The sequence below is a fragment of the Oryzias latipes genome, chromosome 1 (genome assembly GCF_002234675.1).
Source record: "Oryzias latipes chromosome 1, ASM223467v1".
In the NCBI taxonomy this organism is placed as follows: Eukaryota; Metazoa; Chordata; class Actinopteri; order Beloniformes; family Adrianichthyidae; genus Oryzias; species Oryzias latipes.
The window spans coordinates 10,871,823-10,895,775 of record NC_019859.2 but is presented as its reverse complement, the minus strand read 5'-3'; the positions used below and the strand labels follow the sequence as shown (position 1 = coordinate 10,895,775).

The following is a 23,953-nucleotide window of genomic DNA, read 5'->3' as shown; positions in this document are numbered from 1 at the left end:
CAGATGTTTCCCTAAATCCTAATATTTTGAGACCCTCCTGTTGAAAATCTTTGAAGTTGGAAAGTTTCATGAGCATAAAATCAATCAAACATCACACCTTCAATTCTGCATCGTATTCAGTGTTTTTGTTGCAACTCATTTCCAAAATACACACACAAAACAGGCAGACAATTGATGATACTTGATACCTTGATGATATTTTTGTTTCACATGTGTGAAACTTCTGTTGAGCATATTGAAATTCTTTACCTTTTTAAGACATTAAACGGGTCAGCAGTTCTTGCGGCTTTGGGTGGTCTTGCTTCTGAAGCAGAACTGCTCACTTCCTGGTCTTCAGGATCTACCTCCCTGCCTTTTTTTCCAGTGCTCTCTTTTCCCCTTGCTGCTGATAAGCTAAGTCAGGTTAACCTAATACACCTGCAGCTTCATTCAGCGCAGAGAGATCTGGAAAACGGGCAGTGTAACGATCATTTATTCGTCTCTTCCTTTTTGGTAGATAACTGTCGTTCAAGTTCTGGGATGTTTATTGCGAAGGTAAAGTTATTTTTAAAAAACCAGAAGCATTTAGAGTGCTTAGCGCACAGGTTGTACGGACAGAGAGGAGAGACGCTGGAAACATGAACACCAAGTTTGTACTCAAAAGATACCACGTGTGGATGTGAGGACACTAAGACTCATAAGCTGTCTGTTTACATTGTATGTTCGTTATCGAGAGATTTCTATTCTGTTGGTATGTGCAGTTTTCACTGTGGATATGGAGAGACCAAATAAATCCGGTAACACTTGTGCTATCCTAGGCACTTTAACCTTGGGAGTTGGGTCATCTAGACCCACTAGACAGCGCGCTGAACCTTTTTTCTTCAATGATTTGTGAACCTCACTGGTGTCCATGGATTACATGAAATCTTTCCACCTTTATCCACCTTTGTCATGGTAGGGAGAACACGTCAATGTAAGGGTGGGGTCATCTAAGATAGCACATTAAGGGAACCGCTTGCGTCTGTAAATTCCTGGTGTGGAGTCACAGGCAGGGTGGTAGATCCCAAGGCCCGGGATTGAATACACGGTTAAAAAAGTCACTTTTCCAGGAGAGGAATAATAAACTTTTTAAATGTGCCTATTTGCTGTGGTCCTTTTGGGTTGGCAATTATTTGAGATCATTATATTAGAATAGAATAGAATAGAATAGAATAGAATAGAATAGAATAGAATAGAATAGAATAGAATAGAATAGAATAGAATAGAATAACTTTTTTTATACAGCACTTTTCCCAGAAAGAATCACAAAGAGCTTTACAAAAGCAGTATAAAATCAAATCAAAACACAGATGTGACAAAATACAATAATATTAATAATGAAAACACTGAAAAACATAGTAAGGCAAGGATTAAAATCAACTTAAAGCTCTCCTGAAAACGTGTTGACCTGAGATTTAAAACACACATGGGAGGGAGTTCCAAAGACGAGGAGCAACGGCTAGAAATCAGAGATCTTCTCTAGTCTTGGAGCGGGTTTTTAGAACGCTTAAAAGGTTTTGGTTTGAAGACCTCAAGGATCAGGCCAAAGAGTATTGGATTAAAAAGTCATATATGACCATGCAAGACTCTACAAACTAAAAGTAGAATTTTCAAATCAATTCAAAATAATCAATGTAAAGCAGACAACAGAGGAGTGATGTGTGTCCGTTTGCTGGTTCCTGAGAAAAGCCTTGCTGCAGAGGTTTGGACATTTGTATACTTTTTTTTCCCCCACAACCTTCTTTTGTAACAAAAACATGGCATTTTTAAAAACTTTAAACAAAATAAAAGGTAGAGTGAAAAATATAATCTTTGTCAAAACCTCTGCTTTTTATTACGGTGGCCCTGAAGTCCAAATCCCATCAAAAAAATCATGCAACATAAACCATATTGAAGATCACAATGACAATTAGAAAAGCAAAATAGGTAAATAATAAAGAAAATGATATTTAAGAAATACGAACAAAATTCAAAAACCAAAATGTACAAAAAAAAACATTTTTGAAAAGAAAAATAATTTCCAGAAATCTAAATAAAATGTTATAAAATGAAACAAAATAAGTAGGAGCTCTCTGATTAGATGATGAGTTTTAAAGAAGAGGGAAGAAGGATATTTTGCCTGAACTCTGGTAAAGAGTTGATTGAGCAATCACCAAACTTTTCAGTGGGTCTGCTCAGAAGCTGAAGGACCCACTGATGAAAATGGTGTTTTTGATGATGGAGGACATAGATTAAAAAGAAAAAGAAAAAAATAGGCTTAAAAAAGGGTTCAAAACTGTACTGCTGAATAGCTCCAGTATCCTCACGGTTTCTGTTGCAGCGCTAATGTTAGGTTAGGGTTGTGAGGGGCTATATACAGATGGATGATGGGAAGTGAGGCCGGACTTTCTCCTCCCCAACGGTCCCAAAGTTCAGAAGTGAAATTCTGATGATCGTGATCTTTAATAACATTTTCACCGAGTGATTTGTTGATGAGATTTTGCACTTCAGGGCCATCGTATTTTAGAGATCAGACCACCTTTTTCTCACACTGTCAGAAACTCCTTCAGGAATGTCCAATTCCAGGCCTCGAGGGCCGGCGTCCCACATGTTTTCCAACCAACCTGCCCTTGAAGCTCCTTATTGGCTAAACACATCTGATCCAGGTAATCAGTAGCAGAGGAGACATGATTTCTGTAAAACCAGCAGGAGGCCCGGCCCTCCAGGCCTGGAGTTTGACACCTCTGCAAGCGGAGCTGTACAAACTTTTGCATTCTTCTTTATTGGTCATTTGGTACTAGATGTGTCCAACAAACAGGAGATGCTCCTTAGAGGACCATTGGTGGTGCACGTACACATGAACTGATTCCTTCACCTTTTAAACTGCCGTCTAACTTTATTCAAAGCAAAGTTTTCATTCTAATTTATGATTATCTGACTTTCAGTAACTTCTTCTTCTTCTCAGATGTGTGTCGGATGTTTAAATTGATGGAGGATCTCGTGCCGTCCTCCTTCAGAAGTCTGTTCTCTGCCCTGGAGATAAGCGGGCTGAAGCCTCGGAGAGCGGCTCCCTTTAAAAGGACATGCTCAGACAATCTGACTCTTCCATTATAGCAGCCGGAAAATGGGGACACTTAGACAGGATTCCAACGAACCTTATCTTTCTGAAAAAGCTTGAAATGATGGCTTGAGGCCAAACAATCCTCTTCTCAGAAACACTTGCTTTGTAGCTACCGTTTCATTCTTTTTTGTAAAAAAAAAAAAAAGGATTTTTGTTGAGCCTCTTACCTTGTTGACAAAGTCCTCGTGACCGGGGTAATAGGTGGTGACGATGGAGAAGATGTACCAGTCATACTCCTCCATGATGTTTAACATGACGGAGGCCTGCTGCTCGATGGATGGGCCAAATTGGAAAAACATTGAGTGGTCGTCCTGGAAACCAAAGACATGGAGCCAATCAGCAAGCGAGGTCATGAGTCATGCAGCTCGGGAGGACTGGAAGATAGGTCACAGGCGATTATGGAGCATGTCCCGTTTTTGCAGGACCGACCTTGTTTGAGGATTGTGTGTTTGCAGTTTGTGCTTCAACATTTCCAAATTATCGTCATTGTTCCACCACAACACAAAAACATTTTAACAGTAGGTAAATATTTCATGTAATCATTTAGATGTGCGCCACATCCACTTTTTTGTGGGTTTTTTTTTTGTTGTTGCCAGGAAACAAATTTGGGAGCATAAATAAACGATGGAGAAAAAAGTCTTCTGTGCGGAGCAGCAAAGTGGTCAAGGACACGTAAGTCACTCCTACATAACAGCCAGGTTTCTCACAGGCAGAGCAGAAGTCTGTGTAAATTATTTGCTGCAGTGAGTAATGAAAAGTGACACTTAACAGGCTCTGTAATGAGAGCATAGTAGTCTTCAGGTTGTCCAGAATTAGACGTTCTCTGTGGAGGCTGCTGAATCGACCGGAGGTGTTGAGGGTCGTGTTTACACCCCGATCACCGCTCAGAGCTATAATTTGTCACAACTGTGAATTACTGTTTGTGAGTGAAAGGTGGTGATTGCCGTTACAAAGAACAAAGTAACAAATCAGAAAGTATATATGGTATTACGGCTTCACAGCAGGAAATCCAAACCCTCCCCTGCTACTTTGATGCATACTGGTGCTCATAAGTTGTCTTTTTAAGCGTACATCATGATTATGGGCAGGGTTTAAATCCCTTCCCTACCCCTCCAGCTCCTCCCTTTTGCTCCAGTGGTGAGGGCATTTGGAGATTCAGTGTTGTCTTTACGGGGGAGCTGTAGTGACTTAGGACTGGGTATTCCTCCCTCTTCATGGTGATCCGCATCACACTGTGGTGAAATGCATTTCTTCACGTGGGTGTGCTCTGAAGCACAGAAGTTTAGATTCTAATGAAAGTATTTCGTTTTTACTCTGGCACAACTCTTTGAAGTTAAACCGAGTATGTTATGTCTTTTCCTAGCGCTGGCAGCTACATGCTAACGTAGATGACTAGCGACTGTAAATGTAGGTCGATGGAGAAGGGGTAGGGGAAAAATCCAGATTTAAATTCAAATTTGACAACATGGTGACACTAATTATGATATAATACATATATATATATACATATATATATATATATAGTTATAATATATTTATATATATATATTAGATCAATATCAACCAATATTTATATCAACCAGTCAAACGAGAGCAGAGATCAAAGATCTCCAAAAGCTAAAGTTCTCATCGAATGCGATTCATGGCAGAGGCAGACAGTTTTTATGTTAAGTCAATGGTACAGACACAATCTGAGATCCCGCGGCGCGATTTGAGCGGCGGGCTGCGGCGCGAATGTCTGGCAGCGGCACAATTTCAGCAGCTCAATTCAGCAGCTCAATTCAGCAGTGCGACGCGAATGGGGAGCCAACCTGCTCGGGCCGCCTGAACTTTATGATACTTTTCTTACCTTCATCGAGGCTATATTTAAAACTGTCCCATGATTTAATTTTAGTTTTTATTTTTAGCCTCTCTAGTTAATATGGGACGGCAAGCCTTCAAACTCGGTCAGAGAGAGAACACATATGTGGAGAACGTATTTGGGACTTTAAGTTTAAATTGAATTTGAAATATTTGCGGCCAACAAAAAAATCAAACCTTAGACGCACTTAAAATACGTGCGGGGAATGCAGCAGTGCACCATCTTCTCTTCACCCGTATCTGAGCTTGTGCACTCTGGACGGGGCAGATCAGGGAGGTTGCGCAATGTCACAAAGCCACAACGGCTACTACTCAGAAATGCAAAAATGCCAATTACATTTGTTCTCTCTTATAAGAAAAATGCCACAAGTACATGTCAAAAACTCCAAAAAACATATCGGAGGGAGAATTTAAAAGAAGGAAACACAGACTTTACTGTTTTTCTACACTCTGCTCTCTCTAATTGGTACTGATCGTGCCATTTAACGCTGCAGAACCTCTTCATGCACCTGGTTGCAGGTAAATGGCTTCTAAAGTGGCATTGAATTTAAACAGATTGTAAAAGACTCCAATCTGGAAACGCAACAGGAGAGCACAAATGTTTCTTCATGCTAATACTAAGACTGACACCATTTTGAACATTTCTTTTTTTCGTACCCACATCAATCAACGCTAGCAGCAGTGCAATCAGCGTCTGCTGAATGTCTTGTTAGCCCTCATTCTTGATTATATTCATCTCAACAAGAACAGAATATTTCACTCAGAAAGCTGAGATGTTGGTCTAATTTTTCAATTATTTCATAATTTCTTCATTTTACAATTTTGGGATTTTTTAGCATTTTGTGGTTGTGATTTGTTTAAAATCTCATATTTTTCTTATTTTCATTGAGACAGTAATAAATTGATCATTCTTTTTTTTCTTTTTCCTTTCTTGAACAAATGTGGGTCACAGAGACACGGAATTTACAGCTGAAGGCAGCTTTTGCGGCCAGACGGAGAGCATATCCGTGTTTATGAATGACTTATGATGTGAATAATTATTTCATCCACACAAATTAATTATTTCTAGGGAACGAAATTGTATTTCATTGGAACGAAAGATTATCTCGTGGGAACGAAATAATATTTTTTGGGAACGAGATATTAATTTGTTGGAACGAGATATATTTTATTTTTCCCATGTCATGTCTTTTTTTTTTTTGAAGTACAGTGTAATCAGTGGTGAAGCCGACCCTGCTATTAAGGTTCGGGAGGTCACTACTTCCCTTATTTTCCCCCAACTAAAATTACAGCTAATCATGGACTCATTCTGCTTTTTCTTTCATTCACAATACATTTGTTTTATTCACACGTCAGAGACGTCAGCCGTCCCCCCTCCAGTCCCTCTTTCTCCTGACTCACCCCATCTTTTCCTCTCTATCTCCTGTTTTTACATAATGGCCTGTGGCTCCTTTTGTTCACATCACACAAGTGTGAAATGATCGCTGCTGCACAGTGGCTCCGCCGGAGCCGCCTCCCTCCGTGTATGCTTGTTTTCCTGCCCGTTGTCTCGCATCACTATGACTCCATCACAAACCCTGGAAAACGTCTCGTCACTTCCTCTTTTTTTGGGGGTGGGATATCTTATTCTGTTACTAACAAGTTAAACGTGTTGAACGTGACAGCACGTTCCACAGACAAAAATGGGTCACTCTACTAGCTGCATGAAAGCTTTAACTGAGCAGTTTTTGTCACATTGATTAGACTGATTATAAAATAATGAGCCTTTTATAACATTTTTTGGGGTGACATTTAAAGCAGTATTTGAGAGGAGAGGGAAAACAACATTAGAAAAATGCTTTTTCATAGTTTCCTAAAGTCTCATTTTGCTGCATTTGCTTGTTACTCTGTGGTTCAGAGGTGAACTATTTAAAATGTGTGGTTTGGAGGAATAAAAAACCAACAATATTTAATATTTAAACTGAATCTTGTCCTGATAAAAGTATAAACAACAGTTTTTATACAGGCCCACTCCAATGAAAATCCTGTTTTTTTGGTGTTTTTTAACATGGTCTTGTAGCATTTTTCTCGCGATATATAGGACATATAAAGAAAATCATAACAGCATTTCTGAGCATTTCTATATTCAAATCAGTGTGAATCAGGAGCATACTGGAGCAGTGACCTAGGTGCTACAGTCAACAGGCCATAAACTCCCTGCTCTGCTCCATTCTGACACATCCACTTGCAGACAAATAGATCCATGTACATCTTCCTTTCCCTCGACTGAACTGGCATCTGGCTCAAAATTGGTTAGCTTCAAAATTTCTTATTATTTTTGGTGCAGCGGTAATGTTAGGTTGAATTCTTCAATTCTGCTCCCTTCCAATCATGAAAATTTTTAATAGGTAAAACAAACATGTAAACATTTGGGCATAAATAATTTTCATGAAAGGAACAAGTAAATAAATGAAAATGAAAAAAATGAAAGGTTGTGAGGGGCAGTAATCTTGCAGGAGAGCATGCAAACAAAGGGATTATGGGAAATATGGAAAGGCTTACTCCACCCCAACAGTCCAGTACGGAGCCCGTGTCCTGACATTAAGATATAAAAATATATCTTGTTCCCACAGATTAATATCTTGTTCCCACAGATTATTATCTCGTTCGCACGAAATACTATTCCGTTCCCACAAGATACTATTGCGTTCCCTCAAAATACTATTCCGTTCCCTCGAAATGATTAACTCGTGCGAACACAATAATTATGTCGTTCGAACGCAATAATTAATCCGTTCGAACGCAATAATTATTCACGTCATAAGTCTTTCACGCGGATATGCTCTCTGTACGCCGGCAAAAGCCGCTTTCAGCGGTAACTTCCGTGTCTCTGTGACCCATATTCGTTCAAAAAAGGAACATGAAAAACAAAAATGATCACTTTATTACAGTCTCAATGAATATCAGAAAAATATCAAAAGATTTATGATAACTAGGCTGCTATGTCATACGATGGCTCCTGCTAGGCTACTACTAGCTCCGCCGCAGAGCTCTTTGATGTATGCCGGCATTTGGGCAACTGGCTGGTCGGATGACAGACAGCTGATATGGTAGTTTAGGGTTGAATAGGAATAATAATATTCAGGACTTGTCTTTTATTAACTTTAGCAGTCAGTCGCTTTACATTCGAAGGCTATTAGGCTACATGCTAACTGACTAGCCGATCATATCCTGTTATTAATTTACGTCATAGATTTACAGCGGATAACTTCACATTTCTGTCTGTGTGTGTCTCATTACATTGCATTGAAGACACGGAGGATGTTTAGAGAACAGATTTATTTATTTTAAAAAGAACAAAAGCATCCATCGTATTCATCATCGTATACGTTCATTCACATGATGATGATCTGGTACGCCCTCATCATTCATCATTGGTCTTGTTGTTTAACCTTGGTCACAGGGACACGGTGATTGGCCAATGATTGGCAGCAAAGCATGCTGGGAAACGTGACGTACTGCTATTTTTGTTATGCTACGAGCTAAAGATAAGTGCTTTAGGCGAAGCAGCCAGCTTAATATGATATTTTTCAGATTTTCATCGAGACAATAACAGATCGACCATTCTTGCTTTTATTTTTACCCCTATTGAATGCTCACAGTGTCACGGAAGTAGCGTCAGGAAGCGGCTTTTGCAGCAAGATGACTGAGGGCGTACCAGATCATCATCATTTGAATGAACGTGAATACGATGGATGCTTTTGTTCTTTTGAAAATAAATAAATCTGTTCTCTAAACATCCTCCAATCTGCGTTCGCACGAGTTAATCATTTCGAGGGAACGGAATAGTATCTTGTGGGAACGCAATAGTATCTTGTGGGAACGGAATAGTATTTCGTGCGAACGAGATAATAATCTGTGGGAACAAGATAATAATCTGTGAAAACAAGATATATTTTTATATCTTCATGTCAGGACACGGGCTCCGTAGTCCAGCCCACAACTCAAGAGGTGAATTTCTAATGAATTACTGTAGAAACTATGTCCTTGAAAATGACATTGGGTTTTGGATTTTAGTTATAAACAACTTGTGTGATTAGAAGATGACTAGGAATTCTTTAAAAATAGATCAAAATAGGATTTTTTTAGCATCTAAAATATGTGATTTTTCTCTATCTGCACTGAAAAGGAAAAATGTATCTCCAACCGGATGATATTCCTTTGAGATTTGCCTTGTGGCTATAAAAAAATCCCTATGTTATAGAAATATAAATCTACAGATCATTGTATCATGAAAAATATGGAGTCTTGCTTTTTGCAAGAACATTTGAGTCTTAGAAAACCAAGTCCGCGAAAAACAGCTTTTATTAAAATAAGTTCATGCGTTTATGAACAGAAGTGGCTTCATGATTTTTTTTACTAAGGTCAGAGGTGAAGACAAGAAGCTCCACGGTTACACGGCTGAGCTGAGCAGCAGCAAGAGCGCGATGAGGCCGTTTATCTGTGTAAAAGCCTTCTCTGCTGCCGTTAGGGTGTGCTTTACGATGGATTAATTGGTAGAGCTCAGCTCATCTAGGCAGGAGATGCTGGATTGCTTCACGCTTTGATGTGGCTGCTTTTACACACACTAAACGTGAGAAGAAACCAAAGACAGAGAATGGAGAAACTGTCAGAAAGAGTACCGGTATGCAGTTAGAACCAAGAATCAAGAATCATCAATCTACCGCAAATCTGAATGTAAACATAGGCAACAATTCAAGGCTGTCACTTTCTTAGACTGATGAGGCTCTTCACTCTAAAAGATTTAGTCAAAGGACAGATTTCCTATGTCGAATATAAATCACGACGTTTTCAACTCTTGAATGATTTTGTTACTTCCTTCAAATGTTTCCGTTGGGTTTATAAACGGTTTCTTTCCGAGAAACTCCTTTAAAATGAAAATAAAAGAAACTGTGGTGGTCCTTCCCCATTTTTCTCAGTGGGAAGTCATCTGAATGGAGGTTTTTAATGGTTCAAAGACTAATCTAATCAGTTAATGATGCTTAAAGACCAGGCTGCTGATTACATCTGCCAGCATCAGGCACAGGCAGCAAACTGGCTTGAATTTGGAGTGATCTCTGAATAATTCACTGCTGTTACTCCTAATGTCTCCAAATGTTTGTAGGTGTTCTGTTTCAAACCCACTTGGGGCTTAAATTGTGACCCAATGGTCTGCTGGTTTGCAGCAATGATCATCTACATTGGGATCTCCATCCAGGAGCTATAAACTGGTCAAAATCCAATAATAGGAAGAGAGGGTTTGTCACTCATCACTTTTGAGTGATGTAAAACATCCCCGCCACCGTTGTACGTTATAAATGGATTATGCTCAAAGTTTCAATGACAAAAAACAGAAAATCCCCCTCTTGTGAGAAGATTGTTTTGAGTTACGATGTTAAACAGATCAGCAGGTATATCAGAAAACTCACAGGAAGATTGTACCCTGAGCAACTGTTCCGTTTTTAGCTTGTATGCTGGTCCCAAGGTTTCGTTTTTGTCCTTTGCTGTTCCTTGGCTGCTTTTTTACAATATTTCATCAATTTCAATTTCAATTTTCAATTTTATCTGTATAGCCCAAAATCACAACAACAGTCGTCTCGATGGGCTTCGAAGTAAACATGAACTCAAAAGGATCATGAATACAAAGAGTTCAATAGGAAAATACTAAAATGAACTAACAAACTGACTAAGCTATACTGGCATCCCTGCCCTTAGACCCCCCTGTTGCCTTCATCAGTGGAAGATCAAACCTCAAGAAGGAAAACTCCCGCTGTAGTTCTGTCTCTTCATGGTTTTCTTCTTCATTTGCCTTTGGTTCACTTATTTAAACCTTATATTTCGTTCATCAATTTTAAACATCTGTATCAACGTCAGGCTCAACGCTTAACTCGCTTTTTTGGTCTGGTGGAGGCGTGCTGCAGCGCGGCTACTGGCAAGAAGACAGCTAAGAAGGTACTCTGATAAGTGTTAATGATAGAAAGATTGTCAGGGAAACAGTGAGAACCAATGTGTATCACACTAAAAGTTGTCTTGATGAGCCTGCATTCATCAGATAACATTTCAATGAGTTAATGGGTATCATTGTTGTGGTGTTGGGGCATTGTGTTTAAGAGAATTCTGTTAACCCTTGTGTGATCTTAGATGACCCCACCCTTAAGGCCCGTACACGCCAGCGTTTTTCGCCACGTTTTTTGTGTTCACACCCAGGCGATTTTTGCTGACGATGAGCCGAGCGAACATGCAATTTCATTCCCTGACATTAGATGGCGCTTAATGTAAAACAGAAATACTCCTGTACACAAGGTGGCGCTGCGCAACTTTACGCTTCTTAAATTCGCTTTTCACTCAGAAGAAAAGAGCAAGTATTTACGCGCTTGTCAGAATCATACAAAGAAAACATGAATATTTCAAGCACCAGTAGCTCCAACTGGTGCTTGGTTCGGGGATATTTTAGAATGTCCGTCATTATTTCTTCGCGGCAGTGTAGACGCTACTTGGCGTCTATCTTCTATGCTGGTATGTGTGCTCAGAAAGGCAGTTTTGTGTTTGAGCGCCCCCAAGTTGTGTTTTACTGTAGCTTCAGAAGCTCCAGACACGTGTGCAACAGCGCCATTCTCATTGGTCGTATAGTTTTCGACGCGGCGCGTCAAACCAAAAAAACAAACCCCAGGCGTTTTATAAAAAGTGACGCTTTGACGCGTGGCGTTTTTTCGCATCGGTGTGCACACTCACATTGGTGCCCTTGTTTAGTCACGAGGCGTTAAACGTCGGCGAATATCGCGCGCAAAATTCGTCCCGGTGTGTACGGGCCTTTACATTGACGTGTTGTCCCTACCATGACAAAGGTGGATAAAGGTGGAAAGATTTCATGTAATCCATGGACACCAGTGAAGATCACAAATCATTGAAGAAAAAAGGTTCAGCGCACTGTCTAGTGGGTCTAGATGTCCCAACTCCCAATGTTAAAGTGCCTAGGAAAGCACAAGGGTTACGGAAACTATAAGGTAGCTTTAAGGATGACGTTACAGCAGGGCCTGAGCCGAGTAATGAGACACAGAAAAGCATGTAAACGGTGTAAAGTAAGCACTTGGACTCTTTTTCCCTCTTTGATAACACGACAATTGTTGCTTTTTCCCAGCCAGCAAGGCCAAGTGGGCCCCATATAGTTTAAAAGTAGGCAGGAAATCTGGGTCCCGAATGAATTTGTCCGCAGTTTCTGTGGAGATTCGCTAGTAAACAGTAGAAGAAGAGAAGGAGAAGATCCTCCTCGCTGCTTTCTATCGTGAACACCATGATCTCCATTGATACTACCTTAAAAAGAATTTGAATCTGTTCTACATGATATCTGCAAATGTTGCACATATATATATATATATATATATATATATATATTTTAAATAAAAGAGTTACTTTATGGCTAATTTTTAACCTTTGTGCAGACGGTTCTAGTTCTTACAAACGAAAATAAAGCCTTCCCGGCTCCCTGAGGAAGTGTCATAGTGTGACCTCCAGTTAAGAAGGTGCAGCCGCACTTTCTCTGAACTCACTAGAGACTCAGTGGATGACAGAAATAACATCACTTTAATGCGCTCACTCATCTGACTAAATAAAAAGCCCCCCCCATAAGTGATTTACAGGGAGAGAAAACACGACTGCTTGTAAAGCATTTAAAGCTGTCAAACGGGGAGGTGTTGCCCTCTACCTGTCATCGACACCTCTCAGGACAGGACGGCTGCAGCAGCCTACCAGAGCTGGCAGCTCACATCCATGTCACGCCACTGAAAGCCCGTCTCCAAACAGATTTACAGTCGTCTCTGCCCACGGTTCAACAAGGCCTGCTGGGCTGGGATCGGAGGGGTGAAGGGTGAAAGGGGGCTGCTTAAGTCTTTCCTGGAAAAGAACTCGCAGATGCTCACAACACACATTCAAGTGGCCACATTTTTGCCTCCAGCGTTTGGCTTTTTCCACTCCATCACACCCGCCGTTCGCCACCTTTCATCTGGCTCCCTTCTCTGTATCTCTCCTCCTCACAGTCTGGCCTCCACAGCCGCCGACTCCGCCGCTGTCAATCCTCGCCAGTTTGAGTCCGGCCCGCTTCATCATCATGTTTCTAATCAAACTCACACAGCGAGCTCATTCATCTCATATTTGCCATTTTAATTATCAATGACCCTGTCTCATTTTTGGCTCCGTTTAATGCACTTGTTGAACAGAACCCATAATTTCCTGATTGAATTAATCTGGCTATTTTTAATCGAGGAAATTATTCCAGAAGAAGAAGAAGAAGAGGAGGAGTCTGCCTCGAGGCGGCTTTGTGGTAACATGATGTTGCACTTGATGGCAGTTTAAATACAGACCAAATGCAAAGGTTCGGGACTTCACTTTGTGATCCAGAACAAAGGAATTTTCCAGTCTGAATACACCCTTAGTCTTACTTTAGGATGATTGTGGTCTGAAAAACCTGGATCACTGGACCGTTGTAGCTTTTAAAATATAATGTATTTTGGAAAAAGTGAATTATAAATATCTACTTTAAACATACAAAATTACTTTTTTTAAACAATATTCCCAATTACCTGAAGAAAATACCTAAATATGATAGTTTATAGCAAATTTCAACATTTTATTTCAACTTTAAAAGCAGGATATCACAAATTATTTAAGAAAATTATACAAATTCTACAGGTTCTATTGCGGATTGCTCCACTTATAAGGAAAAAGATTATGTATCTTGTTTTGAGATGTACATTTTTTCATTTACCAAAGACATTTTACTGGTTTAGTTTGTGGGATTTTTTTTCATTCTTGCTGTAAATGTTCAGCTTCTTTTCACTTCCTCTCTCTGATTTACCTCCAAGTACCTTGAAATGTCACACCTGCTGATCGGAGAAGCATCAAGCCCTCAGTAGGACCTACTCCTAACACGGTTTGTTAAAGACTTCTTGTGTCACTGCCATGGCAACAAATTAGCAGATTTGGTTCTTGCCAGAAAGAATTCCCGCCACGTTGCCTTTTAGAGTGTGCAGATGAGCTGGGAGCAAATGAGGAGAAAAGGGGAGAACGCAGCATGCGTTTTATGACTGCATTACTGTATAGACCAGCAAAATGTGCACAAGCTATTAACTATTAAAATGAATTTAAATGTAAATGAATGATTAGATTCATCAACAAAGCTAAGCTAAAAATACACATAGAAGGTCAAGGACACACTTCACATGCCTGCTGGCTCTTTTACCTTCTAACTGCTGCACTGCATTGCTATGAAGATGCAGATAAGATCCAAATAATCGTTTGGATGTGAACGAACGTTTGGATTTTGTAGCCACAATTTAACAGTTTGTGTCCTCAATTTACTGTCCCGTGCGCACGGATTAATATTTTGTGGGTGCAAATTAGTATTTTGTGTACATAAATTAGTACTTTGTGTACATAAATTACTTTGTATTTTTAATCCCTACTACTAATTTGTGGCCAAAAAATGCCAAACTGTGGTAACAAAATGCTAACATGCTGTGATTAAAATGTGTGTGAACAAAATAGTAACTGTCAGCACAAATAATTTGTGACCAAAAATACTCAATTGTGGTCACAAAATGCTAATCTGAGCGTACAAAATCCTACTATGTGACCATAAATTTTTAATTTGAGGGATCAATTTGTTTTTGTTTTTTTTGGATGTCATGTCTACGTCTCCAAAGGATGTAGATTCTTGAGGAAAGAATTGTAATTCTTTGTTTAAAACACAAATAAAAATGTTAGCTTTAAAAAGACAACTCCTTTTTATATCGTTCATGTGATGAATGCTCCAGATGCTTGTTGTTTGCTGAAAGAGTTGCAGCCTCCAGGACACAGTTTAGTGTGGAGAAACCGGATTCCTCTGAGATGTTTTCCCAATATGCAGGTATGTATGAAACGTATATTTATGTAGAACATATCTGTTTGGACTTTTTAGTCTCAGTTAGAGTTTTAAAAACCTGAACACATCCACGATGCAGCAAATGTACCTCACTGTACCACCACTGATCTGAGACGTAGAAATATATATTTTTATTATTATTTTGACCCCTAATTTTCCCCGTAAGTGGATCTAATTTTGCCCCACTCGTCGCATTGAACCTTTAAATGAGTTCCAAACACTGCAGGGCTCCTGCTGTCGCCTCTCAAAAGCATCAAGTATTCAATTTTGCATCACGGACATAATCATCCACTGAATGTCTAATTAGAGCAAATGAATCTGTTTGTCTCTCAGTGGCATTTATTCTCGCACAAACAAATGCAGACGCACCAAAAAGGACCATACACACAGCACGAGTAAAAGCACATCGTTCTGGGAAAACAAACGGAAATGAACGCTTGCCAGAAGCTTTCTTCACCACTGTGTCGCTGCAAGGAAGATATAATTAATTGTCTGATTCAATCACACACTGTTGGTATTCGGGCGTCTCGTGTCAGTCCAGCCCAAATCTTTGGGCCAAGTTGCCAACGGAACGTGACACAAATAATAAAAGAAATTCCTCTTGAATTTAACTTCATTTGATAAATGAAGTGTTTAGTCTTGGTAGGTAGGTCTTAAAAAAAAAAACAGCAGGTACAGCTAAAAGTGACCAAAATCAAATCACAGCATGTAAGGGGTGGATTTTAGTTGAAGCTCCGTCCCGATGAACTAATCAAAAACTGCCTTAGGAGGAGCTGATTAAGATGGTTAGAGCAGCGGAGGCAGGTCATCTATCAGCGACACTCGGCAGCCTGCGTGCTGATTGGGCCAGATCGCACCAATCTAGGTGAGCATTAAATCTGATTAAACCCAACCCCACTTACCAGGCCTTCGAGTGTCTGTCTGAAGGAGCCATGTCACGTATTCAGGACAACCAGAGATACCAAGTAGATCCAATAGCTTCCCTTCCGGAACAAAACAATATTCTCTTGAATTAGTGATGGTGCTTGGGTTTGTGTTGGTTAAAGGATTCTGAGATTGGAGCTGGAGACCTTGAGGAAGAGCAAAGAGGAGGTTCATGGATGTGGGGAAGGAGGACATCAGTATGGTTGGTGTGAGCGAGGAGGATGCAGTGGAGAGGGTTAGGTGGAGGTGGAGGAGTTGCTGTGGTGACCCCAAAAGGGAGCAGCCAAAAGCTAAAGACAACGCTAAAGACAAAAAACACATTGAAGTAGCTCTGCAATATATGAACATTATCCCAGCTCTATCAGAAGAAGAAAAAAGATAGGACCATGAGGGCGCACTTTTAGTTTTTTGTCCCTGAACATTTGGATTAACACTCAGGGTTTTGTCTATGTAGATCAAACAGAGACAAAAGTTCTGCGAGGTAATTGGATAATTTTATGTTTTATTCAGACTGGAAAAGTCAGCTGGTCCGGATTGGTTTGGATTGAGTCCTGAAACTTGCCTTGGGTCTGGATCCAAACTGCCTTCAAGCGGACTTTCCTGTTACAAACCAAAGTTTGTGAACAAAACCATTCGACTAAAGGTCTCTTCAGTCATTGACCAGGAGTTATGAAGGCGGGGCAAAGCAACGAGAGAACGCATAATAATAAGTCTTGTGGTTTGCAATCCTTGTCGGGATAGTTCACTTATTCAAACTTTATATACTGAGCAATGCAATACCCCTCTCTCAACGTCAGGCTCGACACTTTTTACTTGTACGGTGGACTCATGCTGCAAGGCGGTTACTGAGGAGACGATGGCTAAGAAGGTACGCTGATAAATCTTTATGATATAGATTGTGGGAAAACAGTGACAAGCAATGTGTCACATTAGAAGTTTTTGTTAATGAGCCTGTATTCCTCTGACCACATTTCGATGAGTTGCTATGTCTTATTGTACTGTACTCTATTTACATCCTATAATGCCCAGCTACGGTGGCCATTTTGGTTCAGTTGTTCTGCTCATCCTGATTGGAAATGAACCGAGACCACCTCGAGGTCAGAGAGCAGTTCCTGATCCCGGGCCAGGGTCCCCTTGGGTGAATTCAGACTGAAAATTTGTTCCGGATTATTATTTAAGCGAACAAAATGTGTCCAATCTCAGATTTTGTCTCTAAACATTTCAGAAAAGTCTTCTGACTTTTGTCATTCTAGATCAGAAAACTTTCTCCAATGAAATAAGAGAATTGAATCAGTTTATCAGTGTGAAACTAGATTTTAACACAATATTTGGAAATATTCTAAATAACACAATGACTAGAGCCAAGATCAGCTGCAGAGGAAACAGTCTACACTGTGACTACCAACTGTATCACTAGTAATTTCCTGCCTAATCTACTGCTGAAAGCTTTCATTTCAGCCTTTAACCATGTCAAGTTTCTCCCAACACCACCAACTCTATTCCCAAGCAGCCATCTATCTTCCCTTCATCCAGCTTTTTCCATAATCCTTTCCTCTCTAACAAGCTCCCGGGGTGAGAGGGCAGGCTGGAGTCAAACACAGCGTGCAGCGACAGACATGTGGTTCAGAGCCTTGTCAGGACACGTGCTTCCCTCAGCGTGTCTCAACTCCATTTCTCCTCGCTGCGCCTCCTCCCCGTCCCCCCAAAACATCTTATTTGTTCTGCGTGTTTCATTGTTTTTTTTAAATCCACACATGTCCATGCATCAGCCACTCCTCTTATCCTGCACAGTTCAATCACAGAGGCCAGATAAATGTGGCAGCACCGTCACACAGATATAGAAAAAAAAACAAAATCAATCGCTCCATTCCTCTCCCATCGTCTGTGAAGCTCTCTCCTTCCTCCTTTGGTCCTGCTGCTCCTCATTATCATTATCTGCTGAATGTCACTCATCATTTCCCTCCAATTTTAATACATCGCTCTTCCTCTTTTCCACCCAAAAAAAAAAGACACCTTCTATAACCCTCTTTAGAGAATATATATTTTCTGATATGTTTTTCCTTCCTTTCCGGTTGGAGCAGCACTTCTCCGTAAACAATGCAAGACTTTCTGACTGGCAGCAGCCGGCCCGTTGCAGACGGAGAAGACAGGAGGAGACGAGGAGGCCCAAAGTGAAGGAGAGACATGCAGAAAGGAGGCATGAGGGATAGAGAAAGACATTTCTAATTCAAAGAGACATGCAGTGTTTCCCTGGCAACTCGGTTTCCATAGAAACGGCCTTGCTAAAGATGCCATTAGAGTGAAAAAAAAAAGAAGAAAAAATACCTACTCACACCAAACTGCGCACAGATATAGAAACAGATCCGTGAAGTCAGCTCATTGATGCACCTGAAGGTGAATTGCGGGAGCTCAATTATAGAACATTTATGCTTGAAGTTCAATTAAAGGTCTAGGAAAACAAGCATCCCTACTAAAAGTACTTGAGTTTTGTTGTGACATCCAAATGCAAATTTGCGTCCCTCAGATTAGGCTGCAGGGAGCAAATTCTCCTTTTCCTGCCTCATCGACAGTGACAGTCTGCAGGCTGGGGCCACCCACTCATCTGCACATACACATCCTGCACTATATATACCTAACACATTATGATAACCTAAGCTGGCAGAGGTGGGCTGCATGTGTAAAGTCTTACTTGCTGGATGTTGGAGGGAAGTTGCTCCTGTAATGAACTTATGTGGAGCAAATCGCTACCCAAAAGATGGCACAACGCCCACTTTCCACCCCACTGAAGGGGCAAATATTACAGCGTTTACTTTCTCCCAAAACATTTTCCTAAATGATTGAGCTTTTCATCTATGAAATGATTAAATATTAACACATAGTTCAAGCTCTCCCTGACAAGCGCCTGTGGAATTTAAAGAAAAAAAATGGACAATTTCAAGTCATGTCCATTCAAAGCAGACAAAATGAGCTGAAAGAAAAAAATCTGCTTTATGCTTGAAAAGAGCAGTCACTACGTGACGACTTTGCAAAATGAGGAGAACAGAAGATGGCAGCAAATGCAGAGACAGATCTCTGTTTTGTCTCAGTTCTGCAGCTTCCCATCAAAGATTTGAGGAACACACATCAAGAGAATCTGACTTTTTTCCATCATGAACAATTATTATCTATTTCTAGTAGGTTTTAAATGAAGGAAACCTGTCAAAAGTGGATCAAAAAGCTGTTTTTCTCAATCTCAAACCTTTAAATGAGCTATAACAAAAACAACCTCTGTGAGGCTTACAAAACAAAAAATTGATGCCAATTGGATGAAATGCAGCTCATTTATGCTAACAGCTGCTGTTTCACTCAAGGCTTTCTGAAATAAAGCAGAAAAGTTTCGACTTTAGAAAGTATTGAAAAATGAGAAAATTTTAATCCACAATATCAATGATAAATGACTAACTTTCTAATCTGCAAAAAGGATAGTAATGCTACAAAGGAAAAACAATTGCCCAGTATCATATATGACTATAGTAGTCATTTATGTACAAATGTGTTTTTAATATAACAAAAAGTTCTATGAAGTTCTGAATTAACTTGAAAAAACATAGTATTTCGAGATCTCCTATACGATTCTTCAGTTTTTTTTAAATTACTAAACTTCACATTTACTTTATAAGCGCTATTTTAATTTAATGTCTTTTAGCTTTTTTAAGTTTAGATACTAGTATTTCTGATCTCAACTTTGACAGAAACCCCAAATTATTCATGCAAATTGGTAATAAATTGTGACCTCTAGTCACACTGAGACAATATCGCACAAATGCTGCTCATGCTCATCATAGCTGAGCTTCACAGGTCACCAGCCAATCACACAACTGCCTTCTTTTTGCTTTCGTTGAGTCAGATACTTTTTCTTCTATTGGGCATAATATTGGAGGAATGAAATTCCTGAAACTAAACTCTTAGGTTTTGTTCATGAATTTTAAAAGCAATTCGGACACCATGCTCACTACTGTTTTTCTTTTTTTTTTTTAACGGCAGATATGACGTCATCGATTTCAGGAAGTTAAAATCGAAATAAAATGAGCATTTTGCTTTCTATTATTTATGAGTCCACTGTCTTCTGAAGATAAAAACGTTGATGGTTTATCAAAAAATACATTTAAAAAGAATTTTTGGTAAAAAATGTTCTTACACAATGCATTGTGGTCTATATTCACCTATCTAGTGAGCATCGATGCAGACTGGTTTTTCGCGGAGACTTCTGGGAAATTTTCAGGGCACTGGATTTGGAAATTGTAGATTTGGACAGCACTACAAAATGGGGAAACGCACTATATAGTGACTGGTGTTGGCCACAACCTTCCAAAAAACCCACGAGTAGAGATGTTCAACTAAAAGTCTGAATTAGAGTTACCAGAACAAACATGAGGGTCGTAAGTCGCGTCCTCATGTCCATAAAAGTTGTGGAATACCGGAGAATGGCCGGCTTTTATCTTCGACTAGGTTCAAGTGTTTGTGAGAATCTGAGAAGACCTTCTGTTTTCTTCTTTAATAAACAGACCCTTTGAGCATGTCAGATTCTGGCTCCATTCTTGTTTCAAGTTCATTTTTTCTCAACACTCTTTAGTCTCATAGGAAGATACTTGGGAAATGTGGGTCACGCCCACCAGACTTCTGTGATCACTATGAGAAATAAAGATTTTTTTTAAACTCTGGGGACACCACAGCAAAACGCTGCAACTCAATGTAAAAAAACCTACATTTCCATTTCCTCACTAACATTGTAAAAAGCTTGCGTTTGTATTTTTATTGAGCATAATCCACATGAAAAGTTTATCCAAAGAGCTCATCGTGTACTCTCATTAGTGCATAAAAACCATTATGTTTTTCCTTTTGCTTACTTTCTTTTCATTTGCTAAATGTATTAAGATGCTAAAAACACTTCAAATTTAAGAGTTTATTGTCTGTCAGAAATGTACGTTACTGTTACATGAATAAAATGCTGACAGCTTAAAGAAGCAATTTGTCTCTGATCTATAGTGGCTATTAATGGATGAACAGAGAGTTAGTTTTATTCAAACACATTCACTAAAAGCTTTTTCTTGAGAAAATACATTTGCTATTATAACACAACTTTTAAATTCAAGCTTAAGGCCTAAATCAAATTTACTTTGTTTAGGATCTACTGCTGTTTTCTACGGCATTATGAACACGGTGTTTAAAAAAAATTGTTCCCCTCAAATTTGCATTTTACATGAAAAACGTACTATTTTTCACACAAATTTTAAACAATTTTGTGCAGACAATGCTAATATGGGCCACAAATTGCAATTTCTTTTTACATTTTGTGCGTACAAGTTGGAATTTAGTGTGCTAAAATTTACATTTTGTATGCACAAATTGGTATTTTCTGCTCACAAATTTGTATTTTGTGTGCACAAGTCAGCATTCTGTTGCTCTAGTTAGTATTTTGAACCCCCAAATTAGCATTTTGTATCCAGAAGTTAGTGTTTTGTCTGCACAAGTTAGCATTTTGGGTGCTAAAATTAACTATTTTTGCACACAAGTTAGCTTTTTGTGTGCAGAAGTTAGTAATTTGTGGCTAAAGACAGTATGTTGTGCTGCAAAATAAGCATTTTATGCACATATTTTAATATTTTGTGCACACCAGTTAGTATTTTGTGCATAGAAGTTAATATTTTCTGCAAATACAAGTAAGTATTTTGTGTTTAGAAGTTAGTCTTTTGTCGCATATGTTAGCATTTTGTGCAGACAGTAATAACATTTGTGCAGAAAATGCTATAAAAGTCTAATGTCCAGGGCACTGTTGTTTTGTCAGGAAAACAGTAGTTCTGCTCAGTGAGTTGACTGTAAGTGTGAACAACAAACAGCATTTATAATATTAAGTATTCAGTTGTTCATTCTTCCCTAGTGTGTCAGAAAAAAAGTAAAACATGTTCAGTGTTGTTCCCTTACAGCCGAGAAGTGGCTTTGAAGGGAGAAAATGTAAGCTTTCAGCTTCCCTGAGAGCGCTGGCTCGCTTTGATGCAGAGGAGGAGAAGGAAGAAAAATATGAGAAAGCAGGAGATTAGAGGGAGGACACAAGAGCATGAAAAAGTTGTGTAAAGAGAGAAAATGGGGTGAAGGAGGAAAAAAAGGGAGAAGGACACCTATAGATAGTAACTCCATGGCAGGTACGATAGTTTGGGGATTAGCTTTTTCTGCAAGTGTGTGTTTGATAAACAGGGCGGAGTGTGAAAGCTCGGCAGCAGCGTAACAGTCATTTCTCCCTACCTGGGTAATTATGAGCCTCAGTGAAAACACACACTCACTCACACACACACACACACACGTAGCTATGTCCCAAAGTGAGCGAAATGATCTGTTAAACCAGTTTATAAAGCCTGGAGTCCACTAGAACGCAGGCAAGATAAAGAAGGGCTGTGGAAGAAAATATGTTAATTCGACATACTTTACGCATTGCATGCTCAAAAGAGTCCACCTCTGCTGGAATAACTGGGGGCATCCTTCTAATCAGTCAGGGTCCTACCAAGAATGGTAAAATCATGGACTAGCACAACAAGACTGAGTTTTTAACAACCAGATGCAGTTGATAAGAGGACTTAATGCAGGGTCAGAACTTCTCCACCAATTTTAGGTTTTCCTCCTATAATTTTCTAGCTAGAGGTCACAACTGCTGGTCTTCTTCTGGCTGTACTGCTCCAAATCCAAGCTGAGACAAATGCTCGGACAACCCAGACTTTCTTGTCAGAAAATGTTTTCTTGTCCATGAACTTCCTTTTGTAGTTATACTACAGCTCCACCCATCCATACTTCTAACCCATACCTGGTTCAGGTAATCAGCAACAGGTCAGGTTGTGCTTCAGAAAAAAAACAGCAGGGTGCCGCCACTTTAGGTCCATAGTCCGACGCCCCTGTGCTAACTCTTTCCTTGTGGTTAACCCAAAAGGCTTCCAGCACAATCGTGGAGCTGTCCACTCTACCACAGCTATGAGGAGTTATCAAAGATGCCAGGAAGACCATTTGCATTTCAAAATTTTGCTCGAGACTCATAGGGATGGGCACCAAAGCTCAGTGTCAAGGTAGTACCGGTACTGAGACATACGGTACGACTAGAACTGTATAAAAACGCAGATTTTGGTGCATGATGTCAGACATGTCAATAACTTGTATTCTATTCAGCTTTCCTGCACAATTCTTGCCATTCATTTTACTGTTCCAAACAATTGTAAAGTTAAGAATGGGCGAGGCTGTGAGGGCGCGCAGCCTTCCAGTCAAAATGCAGAAGGTGAACAGACCGGAGTACTTCACCACAAATGATTCAAAGGGTGTATTCAGACAGGAACACTCCCTTGTTTCAGATCGAGTCCTGAACCTTGTGTTTGGTTTGTATTCAGACTGGGATCAAGCGCATCATTCTGTTACGGACCAAAGCTTGTAAACAAAACCATGTGACTAAAGATTTGTTCAAGAACACAACAACGGTCGCTTGCATTTGCTCTGTGGCTCATCTGTTGCTTTATTGCTACTCTGTTTATGCCGGCTGTAGTGGCCGTTTTGATTCAGTTGTTCTGCTCTGAGGACGGATTGTATTCATACTGAGGAATCTCAGAGCCAACGGAAGCTCAGTCCGATTGGAAACGAACAGAGACCACCTCCAAAGATGGGTCAGAGAGCATTTTTCTGGTCACGGACCACAGTCCAAAAACACACTTAAATTTTTTTTGGGAAATCTCGGGATGTTTTTAAATATTTTCTTTTATTTTGAAGTACTAGTTCGTGTACCATTTAGGCACCAGAACATTTCAAGAGGATTGGTTCTGCACCAGATAAAATCCAACGAATTACTTGTCCCTAGAAACCAAAACTTTTTCCCAAAGTTCTAGACAGCTGTCAGAAAACTTGTCATTCTGGAATCAGTGGAGTGGCTCTTGAATAGATTCAAATTCCCTCAATTTGTATTTTGCATCCCATCCTTGTCCTTGGGTCCACAAAACCTCTCATCATCCTGTTTGGCCACCAAAGGGGCTGGACGGCTCGGTTGGCTGTGTGTAGGACTGGTGCATGTGAAATTAGGGCTCATGGGGCCGTACTGAGCTTCATCCAGTGTG

General features: G+C 39.8%; 1 protein-coding gene across 5 annotated transcripts in view; it reads right to left on the bottom strand.

Moving 5' to 3' along the window:
• The window catches only part of LOC101163953 (glutamate receptor ionotropic, NMDA 2B-like), a 141,955-nt gene that overhangs the window by 51,066 nt on the left and 66,936 nt on the right, over window positions 1-23,953 (bottom strand). For all 5 annotated transcript variants that reach the window (XM_023955858.1, XM_023955853.1, XM_020702419.2 and 2 more), the window contains exon 4: window positions 3,286-3,429. In XM_023955858.1, coding sequence (XP_023811626.1) covers window positions 3,286-3,429 — 144 coding nt within the window. The remainder of the gene's footprint in view (window positions 1-3,285; window positions 3,430-23,953) is intronic.